Below are 21,408 nucleotides of genomic sequence, written 5' to 3'. Positions count from 1 at the left end.
CAGAGTGCCAACAAACACATGAAAGAATGCTCAACATCATTAATCATTAGAGAAATGCAAATCAAAACAATGAGATATCACCCCACACCAGTCAGAATGGCCATCATCAAAAAATCTAGAAACAATAAATGCTGGAGAGGGTGTGGAGAAAAGGGAACACTCTTGCACTGCTGGTGGGAATGTGAATTGGTACAGCCACCATGGAGAACAGTATGGAGGTTCCTTAAAAAGCTACAAATAGAACTACCATATGACCCAGCAATCCCGCTACTGGGCATATACACTGAAAACCATAATTCAAAAAGAGTCATGTAGCAAAATGTTCATTGCAGCTCTATTTACAATAGCCAGAAGATGGAAACAACCTAAGTGTCCATCATCAGATGAATGGATAAAGAAGATGTGGCACATATATACAATGGAATATTACTCAGCCATAAAAAGAAACGAAATTGAGTTATTTATAGTGAGGTGGATGGACCTAGAGTCTGTCATACAGAGTGAAGTAAGTCAGAAAGAGACAGACAAATACCATATGCTAACACATATATATGGAATCTAAGGGAAAAAAATGTCATGAAGAACCTAGGGGTAAGACAGGAATAAAGACACAGACCTACTAGAGAATGAACTTGAGGATATGGGGAGGGGGAAGGGTAAGCTGTGACAAAGTGAGAGAGTGGCATGGACATATATACACTACCAAATGTAAAATAGATAGCTAGTGGGAAGAAGCCGTATAGCACAGGGAGATCAGCTTGGTGCTTTGTGACCACCTAGAGGGGTGGGATAGGGAGGGTGGGAGGGAGGGAGACGCAAGAGGGAAGAGATATGGGAACATATGTATATGTATAACTGATTCACTTTGTTATAAAGCAGAAACTAACACACCATTGTAAAGCAATTATACTCCAATAAAGATGTAAAAAAAAAAAAAAAAAAGAATTACCAAACAGTTCTTCAAAGTGGTTGAACTCTTACATACTCCTGACATGGTTATATGAAAGTCACAACTGCTCCAATCTTTAGCCACACTTGGTATGACCAATCTGTAGAATTGTAGCCATTCTAATGTGTACATAGTGTGGTTTTAACTTGGGTTTCCCTGGTGACTAAGGATGTTGAATGTTTTTCAGTTGCTTATTGACCACTTGACTGTTTTGTTTTGGAAAGTGTCAGTTTAAGTCTCTTACTCATTTTAAAAAAGATGTGTTGTTTGCCTTCTTAATTATCAATTTTAAGTGTTCTTCATGTACTCTGGATACCAATCTTTTGTTATATGCATATGTTGAGGATTTTTTTTTTCAGTTTGTGACATACATTTTCATTTTCTTAAAACAGAGCTTTTTAAGTTTGAAGTCCAATTTAGTATTTCTTAAATCATTTTTTTCCTTTATTGTTAGTGTATCCTTGTGTCCCGTTAACAAATTTTGCCTGTTCCAAGGTTGTGAAGACTTTTTCCTGTTTTCTTCTAAGAGTTATATAGTTTTAGGTTTTATATTCAGGTCTATTGTCCATTTTGAGTCATTTTTTTAATATGTGAATTAAGGCAGAGACAATATAATGTAATGTCTTTACTTGGAATATTTCATTTGTAAATGTTTTTCACAGTTTTGTATATTTGTTTATGTTACTTATTTCATTGTCCTCTGAAGGTGAACTGCTTAACCCTTTTGTCTAATCTGCTCATGAATTCTTGGCTTTCCTGCTTATACTTAAAGTTACAATGTGGGGATCTCTGAGACCCTTCTGACTCTTAAAAAAAAAAAAAAGAAAACTTCTATTTGGGTACTTTTTCATCTATACTTTCATTATATCTCAAATTTATGTTTAGCTTAGGAAATACCATTATTTTCTTTTTAACTGCATGTCTCTTTGTTAATGGTAGTGGTGCAATTTAATTATTTGGCATATAGCAAGCATTCAGTGAGTAAGTGAAATGAAGAACTTAGGTTCAGGTTATTTCTGTAAAGTTTGTTTCTGTATTCCATTTATAATTCTTAAGGTTTAGAGTCATACATAAAATTACTTATATACATACACTAATTTTTTCATAAGCTATATTATGGACTTACTAAAATAACATGGAAAATAGTATTTAAAGCAAAACATTATCATTAATTAGTTTTTTCTTTTTTATACAAATTTATTTTATTTATTTATTTTTGGCTGCATTGGGTCTTCGTTGCTGCATGCGGGCTTTCTCTAGTTGCGGCAAGCGGGGGCTACTCTTCCTTGTGGGCGGGCTTCTCTTTGCGGTGGCTTCTCTTGTTGCGGAGCATGGGCTCTAGGCGTGCGGGCTTCAGTAGTTGTGGCTTGCGTGCTTTAGAGCGCAGGCTCAGTAGTTGTGGAGCATGGGTTTAATTTCTTCGCAGCATGCGGGATCTTCCCGGACCAGGACTCAAACCCATGTCCCCTGCATTGGCAGGCGGATTCTTAACCACTGCACCACCAGGGAAGTCCTAATTAGTTTTTTCTGATGAAGAATATTTATAGCAAAGAGTTGACCCTGAATTTGGCTGTTTTGTAAGTTTTTCTGTTCCTAGGAATATTTGGGACATTTTATTTAATTTATTGTTGCCATAAAAATGTATGAAATTATCCCATGAATAAGGATAGAATGAGTACAGTTTATATTACTGTGTTATTGGATATGACTATCTGGTATTTGACGGTATTTTTTAATATGGGGATTTTGATTTTATTTCAATTCAGTCAGTGTTCAGTGTACTTTGTATTGAGCTAAATACAAAGATGATATGAAGGGATATAAAGATGAGCAAGATATAAATCTGGCTCACAAAGGGTGTTTTTATAATCTCCTAGGTATAATTTGACTCATATGTTTCTTTTCTTAATTAGTTTTTATAAATCATAAATTAGTATTGGGAGCATTTCTTGTCTAAGCAGATTATTTTCTGAAGGAGTTACTGGAAGTAAATAGTAGCCATGTTAAATAATCTATTGAATGACATATAATTTACATCTTTATAATGATAGAGCCACATTTTTCCAGCCTTTTTTTTTTTTTTTTTTCTTTTTGCGGTATGTGGGCCTCTCACTGTTGTGGCCTCTCCCGTTGCGGAGCACAGACTCCGGACGCGCAGGCCCAGCGGCCATGGCTCACGGGCCCAGCCGCTCCGCGGCATATGGGATCCTCCCAGACCGGGGCACGAACCCGTATCCCCTGCATCGGCAGGCGGACTCTTAACCACTGCGCCACCAGGGAGGCCCTCCAGCCTTTTTTTTTTTTTTTTTTTTTTTTTTTTTTTTTTTTTTTTTTTTTGCTGTACGCGGGCCTCTCACTGCTGTGGCCTCTCCCGTTGCGGAGCACAGGCTCCGGACACACAGGCCCCGCGGCCATGGCTCGCGGGCCCAGCCGCTCCGCGGCACGCGGGATCCTCCGGGATCGGGGCACGAACCCGTGTCCCCTGCATCGGCAGGCGGACTCTCAACCACTGCGCCACCAGGGAGGCCCCCAGCCTTTTTTTTAAATAGCCTGTGTACATGTGAAAGAAATAATGGATTTGATGTTGTAATGAGTCATGGAATGGATCTCTGAAATTATCTTAACCCATCATTCTACAGATAAGGAAGAGGCCTTAAACAGGGCCTTAAGAGTAAAGACGTTTCAGTTTAAAAGCTCAAGTCCAATAATAAGTGACAGCTGTTAGTTGGCCTGAGTTTTTGGGAGATAGTAGGGATTATGGAGAGTTAGTGGATTAAAGTCCTTTCTCATTTAAAGGGAGAAGCTCCTATTCTGCTACATCCTGTTGTTTCTGTTTAGGAATGTGGGCCTAGTTTTGCCCTATCTTTTTATTTTTCAAGAAAATCCAGAATTGTAAATAAATATAAATATATGTGTATATAAACAGATAAATGAAATCTCCTCATTTTAGTTTTAGTAATAATTCATTTTTTTACTCAAACATTGCATGGGCCAAACAAAACACTTTTTGTTTGGGCAGGTTAGTTATGCTTCGGTAAAAGCAAAATGAAAAAAGACTAGGGATTTGATTAATTTGTGTGTCTGCCTTACTGTTTTAGCCCTAGACACATTGTAAACATGATAGGGTTAGTTCTTCCATAGAATTGGTTATACCTCTTCCAAGTAGTTTTTTTTTTCCTGAAGCCCTCCCAATCACTTTTCTCACCAGAAGATTCCTTTTAAGTTGAATGTTTAGTGGTGATGAAGGGAAATTATGAGGGGACTAATAGTAAAATATTTAACATAATTTACTATTTCAAATTTTGAAATTGCTATGCTTAGTAGAAAAAATACAGCAGTTAATTTTATAGATGCTGACCAAATATTATTGAAATTATATATATTTTAAAACCATGGCTAAATTGCAGTAGTGAAGCTCTTAAGTATCATCATGTCATCTAGTGTCACAGTGAGATGTTGAGCAATTTTTAATTATGTTTTAGATTGTTAGAAACAGATAGTAAATCTTTAAGATCTGTAAATGGATCAAGAAGAAACAGTGGCTCCTCCCTTGTATCAAGTTCATCAGCCTCCAGCAACCTCAGTCACCTTGAAGAAGACTCTTGGATTCTTTGGGGAAGAATTGTTAATGAATGGGAAGATGTGCGCAAAAAGAAGGAAAAGCAAGTTAAGGTATTCATATTCTTTGCTTAAGTCCTTCCTCTTATCCCAAAGGGCATGAGGCATCAATTAATAGAGGATTAAAAAAAATTAGATACTAGTACTTCCCAAGTGCTATGATGAAGAGGTCTGCTTTATATATTTGTGCCCATAGAAGTTTTGGTTTGTAACTATCAATTGTTATAGAGGTCTCCTAATTGTAGAAATATATATATAACTGAAAATTATTTTAGATATTAAATTCTCTTATTTTATAGATTCAGAAATGGAAGTTGTGACATCCTACATCCTTCAGTTACCAGTATTTTACTTGTTTTATTTTAAAACATAAAACAACCCTTTGAAAGATGATGGTTACAGTGCCATCATCCACAGCTCTGCAGATTATCAGGTCCTTGATGCCTTTAGAAGCCATACTCTGAGTGAAATGACAAGAATTTATCCATGGCATTGTTGTCCCTCTGATCAGAACAGAATATACCCGTATCTTAGCCAAATCTTAGCCTTGGTTAAAAAGTTCCCTAGTCTTATTATAAAAGTAGTTGTGAATTATAAATTTGAGAAAGTCATTTACTCTACTCCAACCTCCAATAAGTCTTCTTTGGCTTTCAAGGTAGGAAGTCTAAATAAGTCACTTAAACATTTTTATTTTTATTTTTATTTGTAGGAACTTGTTCGTAAAGGGATACCCCATCATTTTAGAGCAATAGTTTGGCAACTTTTGTGCAGTGCACAAAGTATGCCAATTAAGGATCAGTATTCAGAACTCCTGAAAATGACCTCACCTTGTGAAAAATTGATCCGAAGGGACATTGCTAGAACTTATCCTGAACACAATTTTTTTAAGGAAAAAGATAGTCTTGGACAGGAGGTTTTGTTTAATGTAATGAAGGTAAGTTCGATTTATTCATTTTTTGAGATGAAATGAATTCTCAGGAGGCTGAAATTAAACATTTCTCATAATGAAGTATGAACTCACCCTAGTAATCAGTTGCTTTGGCAATAAATTTGACTTTAGCATAATTCTGGCTTTAATTCTGACGCTAGATTATTGTCTAGTTTGGAGAACTCTTAGAAAATTCCTCACATTGCTTGGTATTACTTGACTGAAATCAAATAACCTATAAACCACTATACATACCATAGAGAAGATCTTCCATGAGAATGAATAATTCACCTTCTATGAGTTTCACAATCTGGGAGCAAATTTTTTGCTTGCTGTGGCCAGCATTGCTAAGAGCTCTTAGCCCTTAAAAGTGTGTGCCATTGTAATTTTTTCTCCAGTGTTGCCTTTTCCCTTTGCATAATTCCTTTTCCTTCTAGCTACCTCCATGGAATATTGATTTCTTATTAAATCATTTCAGTTTTGTCAGTGCTTTACCTTCATTCTACTCTAGTTTTGATCTTTGTCACATATATATTTTTAATGATTTTTAAGCTTTGTCATTTTCCTGAGTATAAATTCCTTTATTTTCTTGTCCTTAGGAGTTGTCAGTTCCTAATTGGGAAATCATCAAAATAAAATTTTATGTAATAAATCATTTGCTTTTAAAATACTTACAGGATAGGATAACATCTACAACAAAGCAAGCAAGAGCTTCTCTAAAAAATAAATGGTCTTTAATCCACCTTCTTACTGTCTTTAGGCTTTTAGAGAAGGAAGGTATGATATATCATGTTAAAGTATTTTGAACAACATTTTTTACTTTTTAGGCATATTCTTTAGTGGATCGTGAGGTTGGTTATTGTCAAGGAAGTGCTTTTATAGTTGGATTGTTGCTTATGCAGGTAAGTTAGTATAAGTATTAAATGTCCAATTAAGTTCTTTATTAAAGTTGGAGAACTTAAATATCATCCTTGTTTTAGTAAGTGGATATTGGGTACTTCCCCCTAAACATAGTCTAAATAGGAACATTTAGTTTGCATTTTAAAATATTAAAAGTGTTGAAAATAGCATACAGTAGATATCCTGCCATTAAATCAAATTTCACCTTATCTACATTTGGACCATAATATTCTCTAAAGCCTGTATCTAGTTTTAAATCTTAACTTATATGTCAATATTTAATGAAGAATAATCTTTTCCCAGCCAAGGAGGATTGATTAAAGTGTTGGTATGAAAATCTTATTTATGGAACTTCCCTGGCGGGTTCTATCGCTGGTTGGGGAACTAAGATCACACATGCCGTGTGGCGCAGCCACAAAAAAAAAAGAAAGAAAAGAAAAGAAAATCTTACTTATGATGTGCAATGTCTTTGGAAATTTATACAGTAATTTTATTTATCACAGAGCTGAGGGCTTGTTATGCCTGTTTTACTATAGGCTCTAAAATAGAGGTACTCAGTCACTTTTACTGCCCTGGAGATATAACATGTATTTCCATTGGCAGTGACTTATTTTGGGTGGGGTGTTTTCAGAAGTCAAGGACAGGGACAATCAGTCATAACTTTGAAGGGAAATAGCATGTTGTGTTACCTCTCCAGCCTTATCGAAATTAAAAAAAAAAGTCTATCATACTCTATATTTAGTCTTAGACTAAAATATGATCTGAAAAGAAACCTTGGAGATAACTTCATTTGAGTCATGTAGGCTTGTTTTTGCAACTCATTTCTGCACTGAGTTCAGAACTCAGTGATTCTTATTAACTCAGTGTCAGAGAGAAAGTAGGTAGCAACACATTGCTGTAAGACTCAAGTGTGCAGATTTCTTTATAATAAAGGGAATGACTGTAAAACAACTGGGTGATTGTTCTTCATGTTTATATTTTACTTGGTGTCACACTTTTTCATTTTGTGACTATCCTTTCAATCTTTTTTTTTTTTTTTTTTTTCTTTTTGCGGTATGTGGGCCTCTCACTGTTGTGGCCTCTCCCGTTGCGGAGCACAGGCTCCGGATGCGCAGGCCTAGCGGCCATGGCTCACGGGCCCAGCCGCTCCGCGGCATATGGGATCCTCCCAGACCGGGGCACGAACCCGTATCCCCTGCATCGGCAGGCGGACTCTTAACCACTGCGCCACCAGGGAGGCCCCTTTCAATCTTTTTGAGAGGGATCCAGTGATAGTATTTTTTTTTTTAACCTCCTTTTGGTCTTTTATTCAATCATTTCAACTTATTTTTTAAAATATCACCATTTTTAAAACCTTCTCCCAATTTCTATATCAGTGCTATTGTGGAGGAGAGAGGGAATGAATTATTTGATATGTTCAGAGGAGAAGAAGTTCTTAGAAGGCAAAAAAGGGAGATAAATTGACTCATTCTCACTGTGACTGGAGTTGAGGGGTGGAGGGAGAAGTGGAAAGCGGAAGGTAGTTGTGGGAGATGAGTTTGGAGAAGTAGTAAGGGGCCACATCATGTAGAACCTTGTAAGCATTTTGATTTTTACTGAGGATATGGGGAGGCACTAGAGTTTTTTGAGCAGTGGAGTGATGTGACCTGATTCATACTTTAAAAGTATCACTCTGGGATTTGAACCTCAGGTAGTGTGGCCCTAGAGCCTGCATTTAGTAACTACCTGCCAGGATCATTGGAGGAAAGGAGTCAAAGATCTGCTAGGCCAGGGAATTAATCCTCATGAAAATGAGTGGAGTTTAGGGTTGGGGGTTGATCCAGAGGTTTGTAGATGCTGCAAAAAAGAGGAGTAAAGGGTAATATCTGCTGGTATATGTTTCAGAGAGAAGGGGCAGTTAATGCAATGGCAGTGAGGCACTGAGGTCCAAGGAGGGACATAAACCTCTCTACCCCAGGCCTCTTCCAGTGCTCTGGGAGAGAAAACAGTCACCTCAGGAGAGAGCCAGGTTTCAGTGTTGAACTATTCTTCGGGGGAATCAGGTTTCACTTAGAGAAAGACAGTGAAAGAACATTTGGTAAACAGATTGAGGGTATAGGTAGGATATTTTGTTGATGGCGTATTATCAGTTTCAGAAAGTACTGTGGAAATGTTTCGGGAATATTGGAAATGGGGTTAAATTATGGGAGCAATAGAACCAAGCACATGGGATGAGAGTTCTGGGAGGTATGGTTTCTTGTAGTAACTGATATAAAAATCAGTGGGGCTATAAACCCTGACAGGATTAATAAGGATGGTCTCCAAGGCAAAATTGTGGCTATGTGTCTTGGGAGGAAGGAAGGAAGTATGGGTTTTGCCAAGAATAACTCTTGGCTCCTGTCCATGACTGTGTCAAGGCCAGGAAAAGTGTATTGTTAATAAAAGTAGTCTTCAGTAAGAAGAGTGCCTAGAGACCCTTTGAGGGTCTTTTGAAACACACTGGTATAATGTAAGTGAATGAACATTAGAAAATTTTATTTTAAGAAAAGCCACATGGGAATTCCCTGGCCTTCCAGTGGTTAGGACTCCATGCTTCCACTGCAGGGGGCATGGGTTCCATCCCTGGTTGGGGAACTAAGATCCCCGCATGCCGTGTGGCAGGCCAAAAAAAAAAAAAAAAAAAAAAGCCCACAAAATAATTTGTATAAGTGTTATGTGCCTGCATATTCTTATTACAGAGCTTTTACGTTCATTATCCTAGTTGATATGATTATCTAGGGAGTTACACATAAAATGTGAAATTGAAACCTTTAAAACTCTAATTACAGGTTTTTTTAAAACTTATTTTACAAGTTCTTTTAACACTTATGCCATATTGTTTCTGCTTGGAACCCTTGAAAGGCTTCCTATCTCACTTAATGTAAAAGTCCACATCCTTACAGTGGCTTCTAAAATCCTATGTAATTTGTTCCCTTTATTTCTCCTCCATAACCATACTTTCATTTGTAACATTACTACTAATTTAGTAGTCCCCTATTCATTGTTCCTTGAGCATGCCAATTGTGATTCCATTTCAAGACCTTTGTATTATTTTCCCAGAACTGTTCTTTCCTCAGTTGTTCCCTTACTTCAGTATTTTGCTCAAATGTTACCTTATCAAGAGACTTTCCCTGACCTATCTATATATAAATAGCAGTGTAGCTCCCCGGGATTCCCTGTTGCTCTACTTTGTTTTATTTCCATAGCACTTCTCACCATCTGACATATATGTTAATTGATTTATTCCATGTATTATCTGTCTCCCCCAAGTAGAAGGTTCAGTCTCCTTGAGGGTAGATACTGTTTATTTTGTTCACTGGTATATACTCAGAGAGAGAGAGAAGTATCTGGCTTTAAATGAATATTTGTTGGTTGAATTGATGAGTTAGGCAAGTGAGGCAGCTGGTCTCAGAGGCTGTAAGATTTGTCTAACTTCTCATTGTCGGTGATAGAATGGGAAATTAGAAGCTTCTGATTTCTAGTGCATTGCTCTTAATATTGTACCACATGGCACTCAGGATTGACATATATACACTACCATGTGTAAAATAGATGGTGGGTACATGCTATAATGCACAGGAAGCTAGGATGGGTGCTCTGTGACAACCTGGATGGGTGGATTGAGGGGGATGGGTGGGAGGGAGGTCCAAGAGGGAGGGGATATATATATACATATAGCTGATTCACTTCATTGTACAGAAACTAATACAACATTGTAAAGCAATTATGCTCCAGTAAAAGAAAAAGTTAGTGACAATAAAAACCAAAATAACAACATTGTTTATAGTTGGATGGGTACTTAGTTTAAATGTGTTTAGCTTATTTGCGTATCACAGAACATTAACCTATGTTGCTTTTTTCCTCCTAATGCAGATGCCAGAAGAAGAAGCTTTCTGTGTATTTGTTAAATTAATGCAAGATTATAGACTTCGTGAACTTTTTAAACCAAGTATGGCAGAATTAGGCCTTTGTATGTACCAGTTTGAATGCATGATACAGGTAAAAGTGTGGTGTTAACCAAAAACATACTGCCTTTATATTTTTTGTCATCTTGGTTTGAGTGACAACTAAGCTAATTTAATGTTAAAAGCATTAAAGCAATTGAAAAACAACCAGTGTTTCAATCACATCATCATTTGTTGTTCAGTTAATCCACAGTTTAGACCTACTTCCCAGTTAGGCGCTGTCTGCAGGTAGATCACAGTCTGGAACTTGACTAGTTTTTATATTCAGATCTTAAGCATTTGTGCCAAATATAGTATATCATAACCTAGATGCATGAATTTCTTTATTATGCCATATTGCATCCTATTATTTTACGTAGACTTTGCTGTCTTACAGAAGCCCATGACATTTGGACACTGACATCAATTCATTTCCTTGGAGACTATCTCTTTTATCTCTTTCAGTCCTCTCCCCTGCCTTTCCCTTTTCATCACTTTTTTTGCTAGCCTGTAATCTTTTTAAAAAAATATTGTTTCTATCCTTTTGTGTTACTAGTTTAAGAGTCAGAGTCTTAGTGACTGTGTGAGGGTGAAGAGGAGGAAGAGAGGAATCAAAACCAAGTAAAAAATACCTTTGAAGTATTTCATCTTTCTGGATTTAATTTTATATTTATATATATAAATAAATTTACTATTTTGTCCTGTAATGTAATGGTGGAAATATTCTTCATTTACTTAAATTTCAATTAGGTAAGCAGAATTTAAGAATATAGGTTAATCATTCAGCTGGCATAAGAGCCATTTTCACAAGTCTACTTTTCCCTGGCAGCCTTACCCACAGCAATTTTAAAATCCTCTATCTTTTCTGTGTGTGATGAGATGAAGGAGATATACAAAATGTTTTTACGTTTTAAAGTTAAAGACAAAGTAGGTCTTGATGATTCTTAATTTTCTTTTTTTTTGAACGAGTAAGCTTATTTTTATCACCCTTAAACTCCCTTGGTTTATTTTCAGTTAATGTGTCATTTATGTTTTGAATTACTAGAGTGTTGAAGTATCTGTATTTTGGGTGAGAAAGTAGGAAGCTTAGGATAGGTGACCAATGGTAGATAGCACCTGAAAGTATTTCAAGATAACATTTCTTTCCCTTAAAAAAATTTTTTGGGGCTTCCCTGGTGGCACAGTGGTTGAGAGTCTGCCTGCCGATGCAGGGGACACGGGTTCGTGCCCCGGTCTGGGAAGATCCCACATGCCGCAGAGCGGCTGGGCCCGTGAGCCATGGCCGCTGGGCCTGCGTGTCTGGAGCCTGTGCTCCGCAACGGGAGAGGCCACAACAGTGAGAGGCCCATGTACCGCAAATAAAAATAATAATAATAAAAAATTTTTGGAAATGTTATAGTTTGTAGAAAAGTATAGAAAATATCAGATACCCATGTACCCACAAATAAGACTAAAGAAATATAAAATTTTTACTTATTTATTGTAATTTTTCTTTTTATTAATAAATCATTAAAAAGTTCCAACTTTTAAAGTTCCAACTCCACATCCTTTTTCCTTTCTTTCTTTTCCAGACAATAACCACTATCCAGAATGTGTCAATTTCTGCCTCTTAACTCTTCCATATGATGCCTAAATTTTATGTTTGTGTTTGCTATCGGCTACTTTAGTATGTATACAATGGTCTGGCTTAAAATACTCATTTTTACCATGTTTTAACTAAGAAATTCTTTTCATCTCTTTAGGAGCATCTTCCAGAGCTCTTTGTGCATTTTCAGTCTCAGAGTTTTCATACCTCAATGTATGCATCATCTTGGTTTCTGACTATCTTCCTTACAACTTTTCCACTACCAATTGCAACAAGGATATTTGATATCTTTATGTCTGAGGTGAGTTAATGGGCAGACTGAGCAAAGGAATCATTGGGTTAATGAGAGCCGGGCAATGAGGCGAACGATAAAGGAGACCCATGTGTTCCATGCTAAACTGCTTACCTGGATAATCTCATTTAATCCTTTAACAACCCTATCAGTACTATTCATCTCCCCATTTGATAGATGAGAGATGAGAGATTAGGAAGCCGATATTTAGAGAAAGATTAAGTAGCTCCTCTATGGACACATAAGTGGTATAGTAACCAGGATTCAGATATAGGCATTCAAAATCTGGAGCCCACACTCTTAATCAGACCTCTGTTTCACCTCCTTTTTGATTTAGTGAGAATTAGGGGTAAAATCTACCTTACAATCAACATTGTTGCAATGCATCTGTTACCCAAAGAGGAAGAAGTAATGAGTATAATTAAGTTTCTTCTATCCCATGAACACCTTGCAGGCAGTCCTTTTAATTTTCAGTGATATGTAGTAGTGATCCTTTGTCTTGTATATTTTGAGTGAGAAGGTAGGAAGGTAAGGATAGGTGATCAGTGATAGAGAGCACCTAAGAATATTATTAATTGTTACTAATTACATCTTGGGAAGATCAGTTTGTATAATGTAGCTAAGTTAGGTTAGTCTGGAGCCAGCAAGCTATGATTCATGTACTGATCTCTTCTGGTTTGCATGCCAAATCTGTCCTTCCACTTATTTCTGTAAATAAAGTTTCTTGGAACATAGCTGTGACCATTTGCTGATGTGATGTCTGGTCTGCTTTTGAGCTGCAATGGCAGGGTTGATTATTTGTGACAGCAACCATAGGTAGGGCTTATAAAGCCTAAAACATTTGTTCTCCAACTCTACAGAAAATGTGTGTGCACCTCTGTTTAGATATCTAAATGTTTACCTTAGTATTCTTTTGAATGATTAGTTTTTGTTTTGGAAGAATAAGACAAATTTGACTTTATAATTTGATTCCTCAGGGTTTAGAAATAGTGTTTCGGGTAGGATTAGCACTTCTTCAGATGAATCAGGCAGAACTGATGCAACTCGACATGGAAGGGATGTTACAGGTAAGCCAGGCCATGATTTCTTGAATGTCTCTAGATTTTACTATTAATTGATAATAAATGGTACTAAGTCATTCTTTTGTTTTTCTTCTATTGTATTTTAGCACTTTCAGAAGGTCATTCCACATCAGTTTGATGGTGGTCCAGACAAATTAATCCAGGCAGCTTACCAAGTCAAGTATAACTCAAAAAAAATGAAAAAGTAAGTATTTTATATCTTGCTTTTTTAGTTATGGGGGTTTGTTGATGCATTTAGGAAATTACGGAAGAAGCAAAACATTCTAGTGGTGAGTGCAGATTTCCTCCTCATTTTATAGAGCTGTAATGTTTTATTTGGTGGTATTGGTTTCAATATAACCTAAATTTAATATTGGAATTTCATAGTGCTCTAGTGGTGCATGGGATTATTGTGTATTACTTTTAAAACTCCCTTCCCATTCTACATTGATTAGAATTAGGAACCTGGTAAGTGTATATATATGTGAGTGTGCTGTTATTTTAGAAACCGCTTTTATGGTGTGGTCTAAGTCAATGACATTCTTTTCCTCTTAGTTGATCCCAGTTTATCACTTAAGTTCAAGATTAGCATAACCAGCAAGATAAGCATGAGGTATGCATTAAGTTAAAATTTTGTTTACTGTGTATTACTTTCTAGTGAAACTTTTCTTTGAATATATTTCATAAAAGTTCAAGATATGCAGTGTTGGCCTGTAAAGGTTAATTTTTGAAATATGATAAAGGTGTTAATTAAGAACAACAGCTCTTACTCGTCTAGCTTCCAGCAATTAAATAAATCTTATCCTGAGGTCATTGTTAGCATTCCTGACACTTGTTCTCAGTATATCTGCTGCTGCAAGGTGAAATTGCATTAACATGTACAACGTATTCCCATGGAGATTCCTACTGCAGAAAGTATATTAGAATATGAGTAAGAATTATGTTATTAAAATTAGTTGGCTCTAATTTGCAAAAAGACAATTTATCATATTCAACTATTATTGTTAATAAATTACCTGTGAAATTTCTAATAACCAGTCACATCACACCATCATTTTGAGACATTACTGACCGAAAAGCTGTTCTGTTCTATAATTGATAAAATCTTAGGAGCCATCTCAATTTCTGCCTGTTGACCTTAATTTAAAAATACTTTATTGGGACTTCCCTGGTGGCGCAGTGGTTAAGAATCCGCCTGCCAATGCAGGGGACACAGGTTTGATCCCTGGTCTGGGAAGATCCCACATGCCATGGGGAGCAACTAAGCCTGTGCGCCACAACTACTGAGCCTGTGCTCTAGAGCGCACAAGCCACAACTACTGAGCCCGTGTGCCACAACTACTGAAGCCTGCATGCCTAGAGCCTGTGCTCCACGACAAGAGAAGCCAACTCAATGAAAAGCCCATGCACTGCCACGAAGAGTAGCCCCTGCTCACCACAGCTAGAGAAAGCCCGTGCGCAGCAAAGAAGACCCAGTGCAGCCAAAAATAAATAAATCAATAAATGAATAAATAAATTTATTAGAAAAAAACTTTATTGCTAAAAATTGCTAATCATCATTTGAGCCTTCATCAAGTTGTAATCTTTTTTACAATAGTAACATCAAAGATCACTGATTATAGATCACCGTAACAAATATACTTCTGTTTTCTTTCCCTTCCTTTTTTTTTCTTTTGTTGGTACTTCCCTTCCTTTTCTATTGCAGTATCTACTTCTTACTGCATTGACTACTTCTTAGTGGTTAGTAGTTGTTTATACATATTCTGGAGAATAATACTTTATCAGTATTAAAAGATGAGTGTCATCCATTTCTACTAAGTATCACTCTCAGAATGTAATGAACTTAGACTAGGACCTGGCTCTGAAGAAGGTTCAAATTTCCTGTGGGTAGGATGGTGGCAGAACAGAAGTAAATAGCCTATTACATTTACAGTCTGGTAGATGTCAATATAACATGTTATTAATATAACATATAAGAGATGCCTAACCTATGTGTCTTTAAACTGCATATACACAGTCTAGTCTGTTGGGACCCAGGAAAATGTTCAGAGCATGGTAACTAGATTTTCATTCTTTCCTAACTTTTATCTGCCCTGATAATATTCCTATGGTAGAGGTATTTTTACTGAGTTCAAGCTTGTGGTACTCGCCACACGACAGGCCAATACATCGAGAGACATGGTGTTGGGGCAAGGAATAGTGACTTTATTTGCAAAGCCAGAAGACCAGGAAGATGGTAGACTGGTGTCCCAGTGAACCATTTTACCCAAGTTAGGATTTAGGTCTCTTTAATACTAAAAGGGGAGAGTGTGTAGCTGGTTGTTGCAGACTTCTTGGTGCCAGAATCCTTTGTTCTTCCAGCTGTCCACCTGAGTCTAGTCACAATGTTCCTATCAACCCTCGACAAGACAAATGTTGTTCTCTGTTCTGCAACTTTTTATTTCTATATGAATGGAAAAGTGTTATATTGATACTTTTAAAGATCAAGCCTGGGAGGCAGAGCCTTGAGAATGGGCTCTCATGTATATTTTAGGCTATAGGCAACATCCTTTTACAAAGGTGCAGAGCCAGCATAACTAAGAACAGGCAACAGAGCTCAAAGGTTAGAGCTAAAGGAATAGATCCAATATGGAGTCAGGTTTGTTCTTCTTTGTTACACAGTATCTTTGTTCTCCTTTCTAGCTCCCCTTTTACAGTCTGCCTTCTACCACTTTATAAAAGTAAGGCAAACCTGTCACACTCCAATTCTTACTGTGGTACATTACTTTGGGATATAAAAATCTCTGGGGTACCAAACAAAAAGGACAATTTCAGAATGCCTTGCTACAGAAGGAGTGTGCCCTTAGAGAACAAGGCAAGAAAAATCAAATGGAGCAGCTTCTTATTTCATCCAGCTGACAAATGCTTGGCAAGGCTGCCTTATCTTGCTTATAGTTAAAATTGAAAAATAGAATGGTGGTTATGGGGTTATGTATTAACATATACTTATTTGTGTTGAAAAAGAACATGAACTTCAGTGATAGAGAAAGTAAATATAATTTGACTCATTGGTTTAGGAACAGTGACTGCCTTTGCTGCTTAGGTTATAGAGTAGACATCCATAAATCGAATAAGTCTCATTTAAAGTTTTAGTGAAAAAATTTAAGCATATATAAATCACATCCTTTGCAACTGTATGCACTTAAGTAACAAAAAATTTTTAGACTTCTTTAAAGTATATAAGGGGCAACATTCTTTTAGCAGGTACATGAGAAAAAAAAGTTGAAGACCACTGACATGGTTGTATAGGAGGATGGCAGAAGATGAAGATTCAGGTTGTTTTCTTTTTTTTTTTTTTAAAGCGTCCATAGTATGTATATACTACATCTTCTTTATCCATTTATCTGTTAATGGACACTTAGGTTTCTTCCATGTCTTGTATTGTAAATAGTGCTGCTATGAACATTGGGGTGCATGTATCTTTTCAGCTTATGTTTTTCTCCAGATATATGCCCAGGAGTGGGATTGCAGAATAATATGGTAGCTCTACTTTTACTTTTTTAAGGAAGATGATGTTAGCTTTGATCACTTGGTTAATAAGGTGATGTCTGCCAGATTTCACTACTATAGTTATTATTTTGTCTTTTGTGAGTAAGTAATTTGTGTCAAGGTACTTTGAGATTATATAACATCCTGTTCCTTACCAAACTTTCCCTCCCCATATTTGGCTCTGTTTATGATTGTCTCTCTCCCTGATTCCTTCTTTATTAATTGGCATTCTAGTATAAGGAAGAGGTTTCCCTTCTTTCTCTTTTTAGTTATCTCTTTGCTTGCTTGCTTATTTATTTATTTATATCTGTGTGAATCCACTGAGTCTTATTATTTTTTTTTTAAATTAAGAACTACTAGGTAGGGCTTCCCTGGTGGCGCAGTGGTTGGGAGTCCGCCTGCCGATGCAGGGGACGCGGGTTCGTGCCCCGGTGCGGGAGGATCCCACATGCCGTGGAGCGACTGGGCCCGTGAGCCATGGCTGCTGAGCCTGCGCATCCGGAGCCTGTGCTCCGCAATGGGAGAGGCCACAACAGTGAGAGGCCCAATTAGCTAAAAAAAAAAAAAAAAAAAAAGAACTACTAGGTGGTTTTCAGACTGGTTTTTGAGAAGCCCTGATTTTTTAAATTAATTTATTTATTTGTTTTTATTTTTTGGCTGTGTTGGATCTTTGTTGCTGTGCATGGGCTTTCTCTAGTTGAGGCAAGTGGGGGCTACTCTTGTGGTGCGCAGGCTTCTCATTGCGGTGGCTTCTCGTTGTGGAGCACGGGCTCTAGGTGCATGGGCTTCAGTAGTTGTAGCACGTGGGCTCAGTAGTTGTGGCTCACGGGCTCTAGAGTGCGGGCTCAGTAGTTGTGGCGCATGGGCTTAGTTGCTCCACAGCATGTGGGATCTTCCCGGACCAGGGCTCGAACCCGTGTCCCCTGCATTGACAGGCCAATCCTTAACCACTGTGCCACCAGGGAAGTCCCCCCAAAATAACACTCTGGTAATAGTGTTTAGAAAAGATTGAGTTAAGAAACTGGCAAGTAGCAAGAACAATTAAAAGATTCCTCTAGTAATTTAGATAAGCCATAACAAAGGCCTAAAAGTACCACCAGTGAAGGGAGAGGGAGGTAGCTTTGCAGCTACTTGGAAGTAGGTTTGCAGAAACCTGATCATACCTCAGCCAGGTGATCAAGGTCAACATCAACAGTGGTATCCTGTTGATCGTTTATACCTTTGATGAAAATGGGACTTAGCTCTGTGGTCTTCCTCCCCCAAAACCCATAATACCAATATAATCATGAGCAAAGCATGAGACAAATCCCAGTTGAGGGACATTCTACAGAATACCTGATGACCAGTACTCCTCAAACTGTCAGGGTCATTAAAAACTTGGAAAGTCTGAGAAACTGTCCTAACCATGGGACTTTAAGAAGACGTGACAGCTAAATGTAGTGTGGTATCCTGGATGGGATCCTAGAGTAGAAAAAGGACATTAGCCAAAAACTTCGGAAATCTGAATAAAGTATGGACTTTAGTTGTTAATAATGTATTAATATTGGTTCATTAATTGTCATAAATGTACTATACTAATGTAAGGTGTAAACCTAGGAGAAACTGGGGATGGGGTTTATAGAAACTCTATACTCTTCTAATTATTTTGTAAATCTAAAACTGTTCTAAAAAATAAAGTTTATTTTAAAAAATTATCAATGCAGATGAAAAAGTAATATTGAATTTTAGAGCAGTGTTAAGGTGGTTGAATTGAACATGCTTGGTGACTGAATTGGGAGACAAGGATTAAATGATAACTCATAGTGTTTTGTTTTAGGTTTGTGCATGAGTAATGATGAGATTTATCACAATACATTACAAAATATCTACTTCACAGTGGTCATTTGTGAATGCTATGAAGTTATTTCAACGGCGCAGCCATTGTTCAAAATGTTTCGCACCTTTTTAGAATCAAAATTTTTTTGGATATCCTGTATTCTTTTAGACATACCAAAGTAAGAGACGTAGCAGCGTAGCAGTTAAGGGTGTGACCTTAGGCAAGTTTTTCCTTCTTTCTAAGCCTCAAAATTGGCATATTACATAGTCACTGTGGACAGAAGATTGTGAAAAGATGGCAGAGTAGGAAGCACCAGGAATCTGTCTGCCACCTAGACAGTAGTTGCACTGGCAGAATCTGTCTGATGTTAACTATTTTGGAACTCTGAAGTCTATTGAAGACTTGTAACTTCTAGGGGTAGGCATGGTAAATTGCAGTTAATTTGATCAGTTCAGCTCTTAGCACATTACCCATTCTCTACCCCTTAGCCACTGACAGGCAGCTGTGCTTGTATTCCTGGAACAGCCTGCATGCAGCTTATGGGAGTCAGGGTGGGCAAAAAAGACCATGTCCTCCACATATTGAGGATCTATGCTCTGATTCCTGATCACTGTTTATGATCGGACAGGTGCAAAGAAGTTGTTGTTGCACATTTCCCCACTGTTGTCGCACCTCTCTCCACTGTTGTTGCACCTCTTCCTCTGGCTGAAGAGACTGCCAAGAGATTTAAAGGGCTCGTGCCCTTTTCTCCCCTTCATTTTTTTCTTTTTCCGCTTTTGGGAGCCAGACACAAAAGACTAGGACGTTCAAAAACAACTGCATATATGGAGAAAATTAAAACGTGACTGTGCATGCCCAAGGGAGAGGCTCAGAAAAGACCTGCGGATACCATAAGTTTACAGCTTAGGTTGGTCATCAACACAGAGACAGCCTATAACAATCAAAAAAGACAAAAACAATAACAAAAAAACCCCCAGCAAATCCTGGGGAGGGGGAGAATCTGATTTTCAGAGTTACCACATTACTAGATTCAAATGTCTAGTTTTCAACAACAAAAAAATCAAGGCATGTAAAGAAACAGGAAAATATGACCCATTCAAAGGAAGAGAATAAACTGTATCTGAAGGAAACTTCATGGCATATTTGGTAGATAGAGACTTTAAAAGATGCTCAAAGAAGTAAAGGAAGATGTGGGAAAAGTAAAAAAGATGTATGAACAAAATGGAAATATCAGTAAAGGGATAGAAAATCTAAAAAGAAACCAAAAAGAAATTCTGGATCTGAAAAGTACAATAACTGAAATGAAAAGTTCACTGGAGTGATTGAAAGGCAGATTTGAGCAGGTAGAAGAATAAGTGAACCTGAAGATAGGATACTGGAAATAACTGAGTTCAAGGAACAGCAACAACAAAAAAGACCCAAGAAAAGTGAACAGAGCCTAAGGGATCTGTGGGATACCATCAAGTGGACCAACATACATATTTTGGGAATCTGAGAAGATGGGGTGGCGGGATAGAATGTTTGAAGAAATAATGGCTGAAAACTTAACAAATTTGTTGAAAGACATGAATATAAACATTTAAGAAGCTCATTGAACTCCAAGTAAAGTGATGTAAAAAAGACCCCACACCAAGACGCATTATAATCAGACTTGCAAAAGGCAAAGAGAGAGCAAATCTTGAAGGCAGCAAAAGAGAAGCCAATCATTATGTACAGGGGATTCTCAATAAGATTATAAACATACTTCTCATCAGACACTTTGGAGGCCAGAAGACAAGTGGGCCTTTATATCCAAAGTGCTAAAAGGAAAAACAGGAATCCTGTATCTGGCAAAACTGTCTTTCAAAAGTGAGGGAAAAATTGAGACCTTCCCAGGTAAATGAAGGCTAAGCTCGTTATCACTAGATCTGCCCTTCTGGAAATACTCATTCCTGCAGGGTGAAATGAAAGGACACTCACGAAACAGTAACTCAAAGTCATCTCACAAAATGAAGGTCTTAAGGCAAACACATGGGCAATTATGAAAGCTATTATTATCATAACAGTGGATTGTAATTCCACTTTTTGTTATCTACATGATTTAATAAATTAATACATTTTTTAAAAAAGCAATTATTAGTCTAAAAGCTACTAGTATTGTAATTTTTGTTTGTAGCTCCAAATCTTGTTTTCTACATTATTTAGGAGACTAATAGATTTAAAAGAATCATTAGTTTGTGTTTTGGGGCACACAATGTATAAATACATGTTTTTGTGACCAGTGACCAAAAGGGGTGGGAAAGAAGCTATAAAAGAGCAGAGTTCTTGTATATTATTGAAGTTAAGCTGCTATAAATTCAAATTAGAGTATTATAACTTCAGAATGTTAATATAATCTCCATGGAACCACAAAGAAAATAACAATGGAATATACACAATAAGAAATTAGAAAGGAATTTAAGCATTTCACTACAAAAAAACCAACTAAACACTAAAGACAACAATAATGCAGGAAATGAGGAACCAAAAAAGCTACAAGGCATATAGAAAAGAAATAGCAAAATGACAGTAAGTCCTTCGTTATCAGTACTTACTTTAAAAGTAAATGAATTAAACTCTCCAAAAGACATAGATTGGCAGAATGGGGAAAACCACATGATCCAACTACATGTTATCCACAGGTGACTCATTTTAGATCCAAAGATGCAAATAGATTGAAAGCGAAAGGTTGGGAAAAGATATTCCATGCAAATAGTAAACAAGAGAGAGCAGAGGTAGCTATAGTAATAT

The 21,408-nt window shown here is 37.1% G+C and overlaps 1 protein-coding gene across 8 annotated transcripts in view; it reads left to right on the top strand.

Annotated features, from left to right (window-relative positions):
* The window catches only part of EVI5 (ecotropic viral integration site 5), a 240,978-nt gene that overhangs the window by 80,931 nt on the left and 138,639 nt on the right, over positions 1-21,408 (top strand). For 7 of the 8 annotated variants that reach the window (XM_060090122.1, XM_060090119.1, XM_060090118.1 and 4 more), the window contains exons 3-9: positions 4,432-4,621; positions 5,277-5,501; positions 6,323-6,397; positions 10,287-10,412; positions 12,100-12,243; positions 13,212-13,301; positions 13,403-13,500. In XM_060090122.1, the coding sequence (XP_059946105.1) occupies positions 4,432-4,621; positions 5,277-5,501; positions 6,323-6,397; positions 10,287-10,412; positions 12,100-12,243; positions 13,212-13,301; positions 13,403-13,500 (948 nt within the window). The remainder of the gene's footprint in view (positions 1-4,431; positions 4,622-5,276; positions 5,502-6,322; positions 6,398-10,286; positions 10,413-12,099; positions 12,244-13,211; positions 13,302-13,402; positions 13,501-21,408) is intronic. The other variant, XM_060090121.1, reaches the window with a different exon arrangement.

The sequence above is a fragment of the Mesoplodon densirostris genome, chromosome 2 (assembly GCF_025265405.1).
Source record: "Mesoplodon densirostris isolate mMesDen1 chromosome 2, mMesDen1 primary haplotype, whole genome shotgun sequence".
Classification (NCBI taxonomy): Eukaryota; Metazoa; Chordata; class Mammalia; order Artiodactyla; family Ziphiidae; genus Mesoplodon; species Mesoplodon densirostris.
The sequence above is the reverse complement of the archived record's forward strand: the minus strand, read 5'-3'. Positions and strand labels throughout refer to the sequence as shown.